The sequence below is a fragment of the Capricornis sumatraensis genome, chromosome 19 (genome assembly GCF_032405125.1).
Source record: "Capricornis sumatraensis isolate serow.1 chromosome 19, serow.2, whole genome shotgun sequence".
In the NCBI taxonomy this organism is placed as follows: domain Eukaryota; kingdom Metazoa; phylum Chordata; class Mammalia; order Artiodactyla; family Bovidae; genus Capricornis; species Capricornis sumatraensis.
The window spans coordinates 19,859,070-19,874,054 of NC_091087.1; the positions used below are offsets into that span (position 1 = coordinate 19,859,070).

The window sequence follows — 14,985 nt, forward strand, 5'->3', positions numbered from 1 at the left end:
CAGAGATCTGCTCACAAGATTTTAAAAAAGGAATTTACTTACATGTTCATATGTGAAAATGCAAAGATAAAATATGAAAGTCATCAATTCAGTCACTCAATTATACTATGCAATTAACTACAGCAGTTAAGACTAAGGATGTGTCATCCATAAAAATATGACAATTTCAAGGCTATATTTTTTTAACACAAAATATATTGCACGAATCATAATTTTTAAAATGCCAAGTTTTTCATATGCCAAGTTCACGAGAGTGACAAGAGGAAAGGGGTAAACAGAATTTTAACTGTATCTATCTTATTTAAAACTTTAATTTCATTCTTTGAACTTTCCTCAACTTTTCAAAAAAAGAGCTGTGTTTCTAACATTCCAGAACTAATCAGTATTCTGACGCAGATCATCCTCGGATTCAGCAATTCTTTGAGAATATAACACTGGGAACACGAGGATTCTCTTTTCAGAAAAAGGTACTGGGTTGGCTGAAAAGTATGTTCAGGTTTGGGAAAAGCCAAATCAACTTTTCAGCCAACCCGATACCCATATGAGACAAAATGCACACCAAAACACCGTGTATAGTTTCAGAAGATAAAAGGTTAAGTCCTATCAGTAACCACCTCTTGCTTCCAAAATTATGAAGTGGTCCGGGGTGGGGGTTGGGGGGGAATCTGCCTTTCGTAACCATGCTCCTAAGATTCTCAGCTGGTGTCAGGCAGAAGGCGTCTTCATCTCTATTACTTCTGCGCCCAGTAACCAGGAAACACTGGCGTGGTCCTCAGTAGTTTAAAACAGCATAAAACAAATGGAACCCAGGCAAACAAATCACTAGGGAAAAGTGAATTATAACAAGCAGCCCGGGTAAGGCACAAATTGAATACCCATTTCACAAACACATATCCCAATCCAGATCTGATAATCCCCTAAGGACTACACAAAAGGCAAGCTTTCTACCCAGGTAACATGGAGACCAACCCTTCATGCAGTGAAAGGCAGTTGCAAGTAAAACTAGCCCTATAAACCACCATGGGTTTCTCTGGTGGCTCCGCCTGCCAACTCTGAGACGAGGGTTCATTCCCTGGGTCAGCAAGATCCCTGGAGAAGGAAATGGCAACCCACTCCAGCATTCTTGCCTGGGAAATGCCATGGACACAGGAGCCTGGCGGGCTATGTAGTCCACAGGGTCGTAGAGAGTCAGACATGACTTAGTGACTGAACAAAGGCATAACCCACCGTATCAACTGATGTATTTACCCCTACTTAAACCCTGAGGCTGGGTGAACTTGTTTGACCAGGAGCTCCTTTCAGCCCTTGGAGTCTTTTCTTTCCTTATTAATAACTTTCAGGCAATTGTGTTTTAGACTTTTATAAGACAGTAACTCCAGAGTTCAATGGAGATTTAAACGTCCTGGCTGCTAAGCTCAGTAGTAAATGTGGAACTTACGCCCAACACTGTCACAGGAAGTGAGGCCCCTGAACCAGTCCACAGAAAAGGTGAGGGCTCCCAACTTTCTTAAGAACAGCCAACAGTTTTTGAGGCAAAAACTTTACTGTTTTAGACCAGTTTCTCACACTCGCCATCACTGATGTTCTGGGCCAGACAACCCTATTGGGGAGGGGGTGGAGGAGACAATCTCGTGTATGGTAGAATGTTTATCGGGATCCCTGGCTGCGACCCACTAGATGCCAACCGCAGTCCAACCCCAACCAAAAACATCTCCAGACACTGCCAAAGTTTTACAGGGGTGCAGGGAGGTGGTGTCCTTAATTTCAAAACTAGCTTATTGAAGCATTATTTAATTCTAACTTCTATCAAAGAAACAAGCTCAGAGCGTCCTGTCTTCAATTCAATAGCTAAAAAGAAACAGAACAGACCCCAAACCCTGTCCCATTAGCCCCTATTTCCCAAACCTGCCTGAGTGCAGAAATCAAGGGAGCCTGTTGTCAATACAGATTCCTGGGCACCATCCCAGATGGTGCTAGTGGTAAAGAACCCGCCTGCCAATGCAGAAGAGAAACACAGGTTCGATCCCTGGGTGGGGAAGATCCCCTGGAGAAGGGCATGGCAACTCACTCCAGTACTCTTGCCTGGAGAATGCCATGGACAGAGGAGCCTGGCCGGGAGTCCACAGGGTCACAAAGAGTCAGACAAGACTGAAGTGACTGAACACACACACACCCCTGAATGACTGAGCTACAACTTCCAGGCAAGAAGCCTGGGAATGTTTAACAAGCAATGCAAGTGATTCTTATCAAGCAGATCTGGGGACTTAAATGCCTATATAAAGCTAAATTCAGAGGGAACAGACCTTTTAATCAGGCAAGAGTAAAGGAGCACTGCAAGAATTGGACCCACCACCCACTGCCCTCTAAAGGACAACTTACCAGTCATATGCTGCCTCCATGTGAAGGTCGAACAACGTATACCGGAGTGGACTTTTGACACCCGTCACCAGGAACTACTTCTCAAGCACAGAACAGCTGTTTCACCCCTGGCTTTCCCAAGGCCACACCTGGAGCACAATTCTGATTAGCTGACCCCTCCCTTCCATCCCTCTCCTCCCCTCCCCACCCTCCCCTCCCCTCTCTCCTTTTCCCTCCCTGCCCTCCCAAAATCCAATCAGGTATGGGCCTTGGTGTTTTGAATTCACAAGTGATTCTGATGCAAAGCCTACAGTGGGAAATTAAGCTTACCAACAGCAAAAGACAAAAATGAGAAGCTCTACATCTACAAACTGGCCAAATTCAAAGTGCACATGGGGCTGCTGCTGCTGCTAAGTCGCTTCAGTTGTGTCTGACTCTTTGCGACCCCACAGACGGCAGCCCACCAGGCTCCTCTGTCCCTGGGATTCTCCAGGCAAGAACACTGGAGTGGGTTGCCATTTCCTTCTCCAATGCATGCAAGTGAAGTTGCTCAGTCGTGTCCGACTCTTTGCGACCCCGTGGGCTGCAGCACGTGTGGCTAGAGGAGGTCAAACCAGACAAGGGCTAGGTTCCAGAGCAGGGCTCCCTCTCCCCACCCACCACTACCCCCAGGGCAATCACTTCCCAGATACAATTTAACTCAACTCCTTTCACGTAAAAGTATGGCCTTATGGCTTTTTGAAAAGCAATGTGTCTCTTCATCAGTCACACCATCAGTCATCAAAAGGTGATTTTCACCTTTTGGTTTCTTAATAAGTTTAAGGTAAGCAGAACACAGAATTATTCTACGTTTCCAATCACCAACATGCTTTCCGCTTACCCATCTACAATAATTCATTCTGGAGCCAAACTGCCAGCGCCTGAAGCCAAGTGTCCCCTTTCCTCGCCCTTGTGCCTCAGTTTTCTCATCTACAACAGAGGAGTGGCGATCTTACCTACCTCACAGACAGAATGGGAGGACGGACGGCTCAAATGAGCACATACCCAGCATTTAGAGCAAGCGGCAGGCTCACGGCAGCCACTATCGTTAGCAATCACTGGACCTCTCCAGAATAAATCAACACAAGTCAATGAAGCGCCTCGCAACAATCAGATCTATTGGTTTGATATTTAACCTAAGTGTAACACTGTAAGCAGAGCCAGCAAAAACGAATCTGAGGAGTAACTACAAACCCTCTAAAGGGTACAACCCAACTGAAGGAAAAGGGATGACAGTTTAGTATAAAAAAGCTCAGCAGGATGCAGGACCACCCACAGAAGTTCAAAGGCAAGCTCTGGGGACGGCAGACCTGGGAAAGCTAGCGCAAGGAGGTCACTGGCAATGCTGCTACACTAACCTTCGCGCTAAACAAAATATGCATTCGAAACTCCTCAATGTAAATCGACTCCGGCATTTTCTTATAAAATGTTCACATGTTATTTTCCTTCAAGATAAAAATCCAGAATGAAAGATTACCAGCCATGGCTGGACTGAGAAATCACTCATATATACGCAGTACCTTGAGGATTATTTTTATATCCTACTTTTCATTCCATTTTTAATGCTGGTTACAATTCACAACCCACCAATGGGTGACAAACATCACCGTAAATAACTGCTTCACAGGGCAACCCAGGGCAACTGCTCCAGCCCTAAGTTACCTTTCCTCAGCTGGGGGAGGGAAGGAATTCTGAATGGAATGCAACTGCATTCAAAGTCAATTACGGAATCCAAACTTTTAGAGGTCTCTAAAAGGGTCCCTTGGACTGCAAGGAGATCAAACCAGTCAATCCTAAAGGAAATCAACCCTGAATATTCATTAGAAGGACTGATGCTGAAGCTCCAACACTTTGGCCATCTGATACAAGGAGCCAACTCAGTGGAAAAGACCCTGATGCTGAGAAAGACTGACAGCAGAAGGGGACGACAGAGGATGAGATGGCTGGATGGCATCACTGACTCGATGGGCAAGCTCCAGGAAGCCTAGCGTGCTGCAGTCCATGGGGTTGCAAGGAATAGGACGTAACTGAGCAACTGAACAAGAGGGTTTAAGAAGACAATCACAGTAAGGAAGAGACAGAGCTAGAGTTTAAAGCAACTGGGGACAAGGGGAAAAAACCCAACACTGTAACAGTTTAAAGGCATGCTACAGCAGGATCTGGCATGCCGCTGAAACCTTCCCTCTTCCATACACCACACCTCCTTATCAGCTCCCCATCCCCCACTGTTTCCAGACCAACTGCCAGTTGCCCTAAAAAGGGAACTGAGAAACCAGGACAGGCAATGGAGAGATGAAGGGTTAGAAAAGAATATAACAAGTGCTCCATCGGAAGATTTGAAACACATGGGGAAACACGTCCATGTATGGAAAACACGGGCAAATCTGAAACACATGGAGAGCTTTTAAAACCGAATCACAAGGGCTGGGCTGGACATTGGTATTTTTAGAAGCTCTCCAACGTCTGATGTAGAAACAAACTAAAAAAAAAAAAAACAACAGAACTCAACAAAGTCATAAACCAAAAGTAAAGGAAATGAAGGAAGCAGTGGAAAACGTGAAACACAAACCATGAGACTACAGGTCTACACAGAATAAACTGGACACTGCACATTACAGTAAGTTAAATAAACGCCACTACGGGGGAGACGGACGAGTAAAAGCAACCTACAGCCAATTCGGTATTTGTTGTAAATATTATAGCAGTGGCGTTTATACCCAAACAGCACTGCACCTTGGTATGAATCATTCCCTCTGGCACAGCCTGAGATGGAGACAAGGCAGAGCGGAGACCAGGGCAATGAACACCAGCCCAGGGAGGAGGAGACAAGGCCTCTACTCAGAGTGACTGCCAGGAGGACTATGACTCAACACAAGCTGGTCTAGTCCAGAGAGGCTCACATGCTCCCTTCAGAAGGCTGGGTTTCTCAGGGAAAAGGAAAAAAAAAAAAAAAACAACTCAGGATTAACTACAAAATACACCCAAAGTTTCAACTAACTAAGAGAGATCTTGCCTTCTAAAATCATCTTAACCTCTCTAACTGGCCTAAACTGACGCCTGTGGGAGGCCTGGCCACCAGCCTCAGGGGCAACCTGGCTCTTAAAGAGGAACTTAGAAAGTACTGAAAAGGAAAGATGAAACATGAGGAATAGTGTTACTAGTAGCTTGCAGTTATTGAGTACTTTCAACCTAACAGTGTCTCTGCTAAGCACTTTATAAGAATTACATAATTTAATCTTTGTAACCCAGTGAAGACTGTCATTATCCACTGTTTTTTTTTTTTTTTTTGCTGCACTGCAAGGCATGTGGGATCTTAGTTCCTTGACAGAAGCTGAACTCACATCCCCAGCAGCCGAACTGAGTGTTAACCACTGGACCGCCAGGGAGGTCCCGTATCCACACTTTAAAAATCGGAAAATTCCAGCAATGTACTTCACTGGCCTAAACTGAGAAAAGTTGTCTGTACTAAAGTAAAGGCTGCACCGTGTCTGTGTGCTCTGTCATGTCCGACTCTTTGTGGCCCTACGGACTGTAGCCCCCCAGGCCCCTCTGTCCAGAGGACTCTCCAGGCAAGCATACTGGAGCGGGCTGCCATGCCCTCCTCCAGGGGCTCCTCCCCACCCAGCGCCTGTCTCCTGCATGGCAGGCGGGCTCTTCACCACTAGCACCCCCTGGAGACCCTCAATGCTGAGTTACTGCCTTCACTGCACCCAGCCCTCAACAGGCCAGGCGGAGGAGGACTGCTAAAGACGCCACAAATCACAAAGTGACTCATCAGAACTGAGATAGGTATAAAACCACAACTATCATTACAGCGATGCCTCATCACTCTTCTGCAACACTCTCCTCATAAAGAGGAGACCCCCCCCTAAACTGTGGGGTCTCTCCAAAGTTATCACTAAAATAACAAAAAAGGTGACCTTAGCCAAGCATCTCAACATAATGCTGTACGTCAATTATATTTCAAAAATAAAGTAAATGATAGAAATAGAGATGAGACTTGAGAACCAGAGGCAGGGTTTGGGAATGGTTCAGGGGGAGGGGAGTGAGGAGTCGGGGGGCGGGGGACAGGGAGTTAAATGAAGGTAGTTAAAACCCTCCAGTTATAAAACAAATATAAAACACGTGCTCCAACACTGCTAAATCACTGATAACAAACATAGGACACTCACTGGCATTTACTGAACTGTGTCAACTTTTGTTGTTTCGGCTTTATACTAATAACACTCAAGTTCCAAAGAGGTAGTAACAGGCAGTTTTGGTGAGGTATGAACTCGAATTCAATGTGCAGTCAGGCTGAAATGCAGGAGGGAAGTAGTCAGCTATAGTAACAAACACCAGCATAAGTAAAGCAACACAGTTGTTTTTAACTGTGTACAAAATTACTCTCGAGTGATTAAAAAACAAAACAGTTTCTTCCCTAAAGGAAACCTCTTCAAGAAATCCAACCAAGTTTTAAGACTCCCCCCCCCCCAAAACAAACCCTTAAAAAATTGATGCTCTGATCCAGAATAAAATGACCAGATGTCACACAGAGGAGTCACTTAATATTTATGTCAGGAACAAGCCAGCTATGCTACAATTTATGTGTGAAAGGACAGGAGTCTAGAAACAGGTGGTTTTAGGAGGTACGTCTCACAATTGTCAGGGGTTTAACTGCATATGGAAGGAGGTAAGTAACCCAACCAATTATAAAATCTGTGACTTTCACATACTGTCGAGTAAAATGCAACTGAACTTCCAGATTCACCTCTCAAAAAACTTGCTAAAAATTTTTATAACTAAAGTTCCTCATGAAATAGTTTGCCCACCTTCCTGCAATTGCTTTACCTTTACTAAAGATGTTACACTCCAAAAAGCCAAATATCAAATGGAAAGTGCAGGTTTTCAAGACAAGAATCTAAAAGAAAGAAAAAAAGATTAACCAGCACTTTTCTCGCCATTTCATGACATTCTGCACACAGGAGGAAAATCCATAGAAAGCTCAATGAAGAGACCTAATACTCCGCTTCTTCAATAAGTTAATCGGCTCCAAGTAGCATGCAAATAGCTCACAGAGATTAAGGATATATCATAATATTCATTTTAATTCACACAGTAACGTCTATGACATCTACTACAGAGCAGTTTACACCCTAGAACACAACTGCAGTCAGTGTTACTTCTCTTTTAATTTAGGACATTTGGCAAACAAAATTTTAATGTAACCAGAATTCAATCACAAAATATAGGAAGAACAAACCTTTCCTCTTGCTTTATATTCACCTTAAGTTGCTAATATGTTCAGTCAGTTCAGTTCAGTTATGTTAATGATCTTCAAATTCTAAGTACTTGTCCCTAAGGCTGTTAAAATTTTCATCATATATATTTGAGCATATAACTGAAATATCATTTACAGAATATTTGATGAACAAGTTTATAAACTCAATTTCACCTAAAAGTTTCAACAAACAATTCCTCCTAAAGAACCAAGACTATGCGAACCTACAAAACCAATTAATAATGTAGTAAATTTTACTCTACAAACTTGATTCAGAAGAAATTCACGATATGCCCAGATAAACATTTCTACCTGCATCAGGAGTTCCACATCTCTGTGGAAATATCATATTTTATTCTATAAAAAAAATCTTAACTATTGCCAACAATCTGATATTCCACTTACTGTTAAAACACCCCCAAAAGCTTAGAAAAAAAACTATTCACCGGGGTACGATTACAGTATTGATTACAGACCAATACTGTCTTTCCTCTGTGCTTAAATTCATTACTTGTGACCAAACTATAGTCATGGTTGGTAAGCTATGATTATTTTTTTAACCAGAAATCCTTGCAAGGGTTGCTAACAAGGCAGACCATGAGCATCATTGTAATATTTTAACAAGTTTACCAGGACTGGTAAAATTTCCAGAAGATTTTACCATGGAATTCCACTATTGCACATGCTTGGGGAGTCACTATTCTTTAGCAAGTGCTCTAACACTTACAAAGACTTGTCTCCTAACATTTGTTTATAGTAATGAATGGCTATTGATATATTCGTTTCTTAACCTAATATTAGTAGACTAATAGTTTTGCCATTTTCTACCTAGTTATCCCTTAAAAATAAATCACTTTGCACATACTGACCTGAGTTTTTCTCCATCAAATGTCAATTGAGAAAATGTTTGGTACCAAGTAAAAATGCACGGGGACAAGTTCAAATATCTTCCCTTTGTTTATGAGCCATGTGTTAAACAGCAGCTGTAACACCATTAACAACTTTCCATTAAAATAAAAATATCTCAACAGTGAAACGCTTTTGGTCAATGGTTACAAACTCACTAATTTCACAGGAAACACACACCAAAAAAAAAGAGGGAAAAAAACCCTCTAGGATATGAGAAAGGAAAACGAAAATTGTAAAACACGCAGGCCCTTCACTTTCTACAAAAGCAGAAGGAAAACCATTCCTAGGGTTGGGCAAAGAACACACGCCGCAGGGTGGAGACAGCCACGGACAGGGCGGAGGACGTCGCCGGGAAAGGCCGCCCACCGGAAAGTCCCAGCCAGCGTCCCTACCCCTCCCTACCCCCCCGTGCCCCTCAGCTGGCGGTTGGTTCCGCGAAAAAGAACGACCCAGGCTGCGCACGCAACCTAACGTCATTGCGTACGCTCCTCCCTGTGGCGAGGGACCTGACGTCACGGGGCGGAGCCTGCCCGAAGGCCGCCGCTGTTGACCCGCTGTTGCCAGGCGCGCGCACAGCCAATCAGCAGTCGGCGCCGGCGCCGGCCGGCCTTTGAACTCCGCACGGCAACTTCCTGCTGTTTGGCGAGTACACAGTGCAATGCAGTATGTCTGTCAGCGCTGCGGCACAAAGGAACAGCCATTTTGTGACTGAGCTGGACCTGCACCAAGATGCCAGGGACTCAGAGCTGCTGCCTGCGCTAACTACCAAGCTGCCCTTTATTTCAGTACCAAAGAACGAAAAGGGGGGAGAAGGGCAGATGTTTTGGTAATTCGGGTTTCAATTTGCTTTATTTTCAGTCTTCTCAAAAAAATCCCGACTCTTAAGAATTATCATCATCATAAAATGGCTGCCACTTAAAAAACTCCCTGTTTCAGTTCACAAGCAACTGCATTATGCCAATTTCTAACCATCACCAGCCTTTTAAGAGTAACAACTAAAAGGCTGATTTAAAAAGCAGATTTTGCCCACAGCTCAGCTTATCAAAGTAAATCTGGTTCAAAGGCAGAGGGTTTGGAGATAAATTTTAATAAACTTTTATGATAAAATCAAAACGCAGCGTCCTAGAACACAGAGCTCTTTGTGTGCACACTTGCACTCACTTTCCCTTCCCATCCCATTATTTGGTATTACTGAAGTCACCCCCACTGCGAATTAAGTGTGTGATCCTCATTTCTCTGTTCATCCCTAAAACTTTGTTTCAAATACTTAAAACTTAGATACCAAATCAAAACATTTTTGAAAGTGAACTTTTAACTTCAAAAACCATGATATAGAGTGTAACATTATACTTAAGCATTAACTTCAAAAGAGTAACAAACTTACATAATGACTATTAAGTATTGCTATTATTTCCAAAAACAGGAAAATACCAGATCACATTCAATTCTCCCAGGTCCTAAAGTAATTTCACAGACCAAAAAGTTTACTTGACCTGCAAACTCCTCCCTTCCTCTGATGGCTCAGGCTGCAAAAGTGATTTTTCTAATATTCCCCAAACACTAGACTTTGTGCCATTGAAACTAGGTCCTTATGGAGAAATTCTGAAGCATTAAGGAACCAAGTACTAGCTATGGTAAGTCAGTTTTAGCTCACTTAAAAATAACAATTTACTACAATAAAACATCACTAACATTCTCTTGGCTTTACAGTTTTTAAAGGAAGTGATGTCATAATTATGTACATGTATTAGTATGCAATTTAGGGGGAGCAGTAATTTAAAACTCCATCTTCTTTTCAAGGTGTCTCAAATATTTGACACTCATTAGGTGTATGAATCAAAATATACTTGACAAAACATTCAAAAGTACAGTGCATGCTACTAGTTAAGCTGCAACCCCATAACCAGAAGACAAATACATGGCAACCTGCATGTCGTTTTCCAGGTCAGAGTAAATTATTCAAATAACTAAACCACTTAATTTTTTTTAATTAGAAAGCAGAGTCTGATCAATGACGTTAACCACAAACCTTGCATGAGAAAGCCAAAACCCATGTGAGATATGCAAATCATACACTCATGGGAGTACCAATTTTAGGTATTGAATCTTTAATAATTTGTCAAAGATTCCTGGGGATTCCTATGTCTTCAAGTCACCATCACTTTTCAGAAAAATCAGTTTAGAATCAGTAGTTTTCTGTCCTAAATCTTGCCTAGATAATTACACGGGTAATTCAATTTCAAAGACAGCAATCCAAACTGTGTGACAATTCAATTTGCAAAAGAATTTGGAAAGGTATTTTTCAAAGCAAGGGTGAAAATATTTTAAGTCTTACAACACAAATAAGAATTCAACATTAGAAATAAACCATGTTCAAAACTTTCAAATCACTCACCTAGTAATATATATTGTTTATAAAAAATTATAAAAGTAAAAGCAAACTGGGGAGGGAAAAAATTCATATAAACCAATCAGATTCTTGTTAAATGCATTAATTTAAAATCTGTAATGTGACAGTTCATAGAACACACATCAAGAAATGTATTCATACATATTTTAGAAAATTAATATACAGATGATACAACAGAACATCTTAGAAGATTTTCGTACAACAAAATATCTTAGAGGCTTTATTACTTAGTCACTAATATGGTGAACTCCAACAAATGTGAAACAAATCATGATTTGAACAAACAGTAACATTTGTAAGCTTCAGAAGATAAAGCATTCCAGACGACTCTGTCGAAATAAATCAATAAATTTAAAGCAGCTACGACTAAAATGCGAGGATAAAATACTACATCTACCAACCAGAGAAAATTGTCTAAATATAAGCATACAAATGCAAACCTTAAAGTATTTTAAATATAAAATAAACAATTACAATCACAGTAACACACACAAAACAGAAGCATATTAATCGTGTTCCAAGATTTCTGTGATCACAGGTTTGATTTCATAAATGCAGGAACTGTAACCATCGAGAGTAAAGGTTTTGATTAAATCTTATCAAAATTTCCTAAAATGTCAACAGTATCAAAAGAAACACAGAGTCAAATAAAAATATAAACTGAGAGGCATCAGTCAAAGGGTCCTTTTAGCAATTTCATTTTAAAATGTACATTTTTTCATTCATATAACTTTCTCAAATGTCTATTTACTATAATTTACTACCACAAGGCTCCTCTATGGCCTTCAGTTACTAGTTTGGGTATCCTAGATTCTTCAAAGAAAAAATTTGCCTTGTATGTAAAATGGTGCAATGCAGCAATGGCTAAACCGACAAGGTCATTTTCCCACAGCACGAAAACCTAAAAACTGAAATTTACTGTCAAAAAACCTGTGGTTTGCAGGAAAGGCCCCCTTGAATAAAGGTACCTTACCTTTTGACTGCTGTAAGAGGCCTTAAGTCACAACTTAACTTTCATAAATTGCTACCAAAAAATTAGGGTGTGGCATATTAGCAATCTCAAGGTCACGCTTTAAAAAACGAACTCAAATTAGTAAAATACTTAAAATAAAACAGACAGCTATCCTTGTCTGTCAAGGTAAACAATGTAAGCTGAGGTTTCCCCAAAAAAAAGAAAAAAGGAAGAAAGTTGATAGCTCATACCTCGATGCATTGCTGTGTAGCGAACTGTCCTCCTCTTGGCTTTTGTCCTTATTTCTCATCATCTTTTAAGTCTTAAATATTAAGGGGGAGGGGGAATCTGTGTTTGCTTTGAAGTCCTGTGCCCAGGTATTTACTGTCAAAAGTTGAAAGAAAGGTAAGGTCCCAGCTTCTATCGATGGCTTTATTATCAGGAACAAAGTCCTGACTATGTAACGATATTGTTATAACACAACGGCGGTAAGCACCAAAAAACAAAGTATTTCTATTTTTTCCTTTAAAAAAAGAAAAAACATGACAAACCGAACAGAGGGAATCATCACTATCAATAAGGAAAGTTTCTCAAAGTAACACACTGGATACAAATAACAATCTCTGTATCTTATTGCGTCATCCAGGAATTTCACATATTTACAGAAAATAGAGCAAACTTAAACATGTAAATCTTTTAAATTACCACTAATGATCGTGAACTTACCTGATCCATGTAGTAGGTCCAAAGCAAGAGTCCTATCTAGTAGTAGAAAAATATCAGATCCCAAATAATTAAAAATAAAAACGAAATTCTCCGTTAAAAAGCAAAAAATAAATAATATAATCCTCAAATATGTTAACTGTTCAAAAAAATAAAGCAACAATTAATCCTGAAACGGGTCCGGAAGAAAAAAAACCTCATTAGGAGAGCGCACAAAAATGGAGGTGCGCCATGGCTTCTAAGCTGGAAAAAACAACGACCTGGGCTCTCAGTACGGCTGCTTCTTTCCAACAAGGCACGAAAAGAAAGCTCCCCAAAGCTGCTTTTCTCCCTAAAAAAGGTTCGAATCGACCCCAGTAAGTCACTAGGAGAGGCAGGGGGCTGCGGGGGCCCCCTGAGGCTGCCCGAAAGTTAGGGAAAGTTGCGTAAAGTGAGGCGAAGGCAGGGAGCTGAGCGCGCTCTCTCTAAGGCACAGCCGCCATCTAGAGCCTCCTTCCCAGCTCTGAGCTCTGCCTTTGATTGACACTCTCTACATTTACCCCACAACTCAGGTGATGTACCATAGACCCACCCCTTCATCTCCACCAAAAAAAAAAAAAAAAAAAGATCCTCCATCCCAGGGAGCCTAAGGACCCCTACCCCCACCCCTCCCTGCCCCTCCAGACCACCCCATCAGGCGGAGGGGGGAGGGTTTCTTAACCCCCTCTGGCTCAAACACCCTTTTTAAGCCAGAGAGAAATGTAATTTGTTCCTTTTGTCTAAAGATCTGCTAAATATTTCAGTCCTTGAGCTAAAATAACTTCCTCTCTGGACAGGAAGTGGTGTTTTATCAAGCCATTTTGAAAAAGGGATAATTCTTAGGAGAATATAAAGCTCAGCTTAAGTACTAATCTTTTTAAAAACTACCCCCACCATGGTAAAATGGTTTCTAAATAAAAGCAAAACCTCAATTTCATAAATTAAAATTCAAGTTTTGCCTTCCTTATGAAGCCTAAAAATTATCTCAGGATTAAGTTTAAGGGGGAATTTTCCATCCCATCTGAAAGGAAGGGGCACAAGAGCGCCTCCCTAGTGTTCAGTTGCATTAGGGCAAAAATTAATGCAACTAGTTTTTATTCAAAAATCTCAACTTTTCTTTGTATTTTCACAAAATTCTTTAACCCATTATACAACCTTGCCAAAACCATACCCCCAAAATTCTCATACCATACTGATTCAGGCAAAAACAATGTTATTAAATTCAAGAGCATGAAACTACCAACGAAAAAGCAAACCCAAGAAACTCCACCTCCAAAACCGACACATGTATTCAACCATCCCCTTGTATTCCAAATCAAATTCTAAGTATATACCCATTTCAACAATGGTAAACTAGTAACAATCTGTCATATCTGATGGAAAAGTTACCAAAGTAATATCACAGGGCAAACTCTCCTACATATCAAAACCATGACATCTACAGAAACAAAATCACTAATGCCAAAACCAAATTATTCAACTTTCTCAACAAGCACCCCAAGAAAACATTCACACATCCAAAAATAATCAACTTTCCTATTCAACGTTATCTGCCAGAACAACACCCTTCCCTCACTGAGAAGCCAACTTCAGATTTATACTCAACAAAAGCAATAATTTGCACCCGGGCAAATGTAAAATCTATAACCAAAACCCAGTCTCAATTCCACACTTTTACAAAAGATAATTTTGTACCAAAATCAAAATCCAAAATTCCACTTTTGATCTATATAAACCAACCAACTCAAATCAGCCAATGAGAATGAATACAACATTTCTATTTATCACTGACTTGTGTATCCTGGTATTTGACATTAATTACAAACATGGTGTGATTAACATTTTCTCACCAAAACAAAAGCTGAACTATCATTTGTTCTCTATATAATGGGAAAATATAATCAACAACTCATTCATCCAAATCTGCCACATTCCATGATAGTAACTGAAAGTAATTTTAAGTGATTATCGATGAATGAAACTGCAGCATTCACCCAGAATTCAAACAAAAGTTATCAATGACATAGTATAAGCAACCTTATCTTATAAAATCTATTGTAGACATTATTGACACCAAAATGTTAAGTTCTTCTGAGAATACCCTAAGGACCTTCCTATAAATCCAACACCTCTTCACCTAATATTAACCATTAAGCCAAAAGGAGGATTCAGTTTAATTTAAATATTCAGATATTCTATAAGATGTTTTATTTATAATATTTAATAAGCATAAGTAAAGGGACCATTTCCATCAAAACATACTAATTCAGAAAAATACTCTATCATTCATGCTGAATTTTGAAGCAAAAGGCATTT

General features: G+C 40.6%; 1 protein-coding gene across 1 annotated transcript in view; it reads right to left on the bottom strand.

The window, feature by feature from the left end:
* CHD2 (chromodomain helicase DNA binding protein 2) overlaps positions 1-12,279 on the bottom strand; it is a 108,408-nt gene extending 96,129 nt beyond the window's left edge. The window contains exon 1 of the mRNA XM_068990884.1: positions 12,180-12,279. Within this exon, the coding sequence (XP_068846985.1) occupies positions 12,180-12,241 (62 nt within the window). The 5' untranslated portion in view covers positions 12,242-12,279. The remainder of the gene's footprint in view (positions 1-12,179) is intronic.
* Between the last annotated feature and the right edge of the window lie 2,706 nt (positions 12,280-14,985).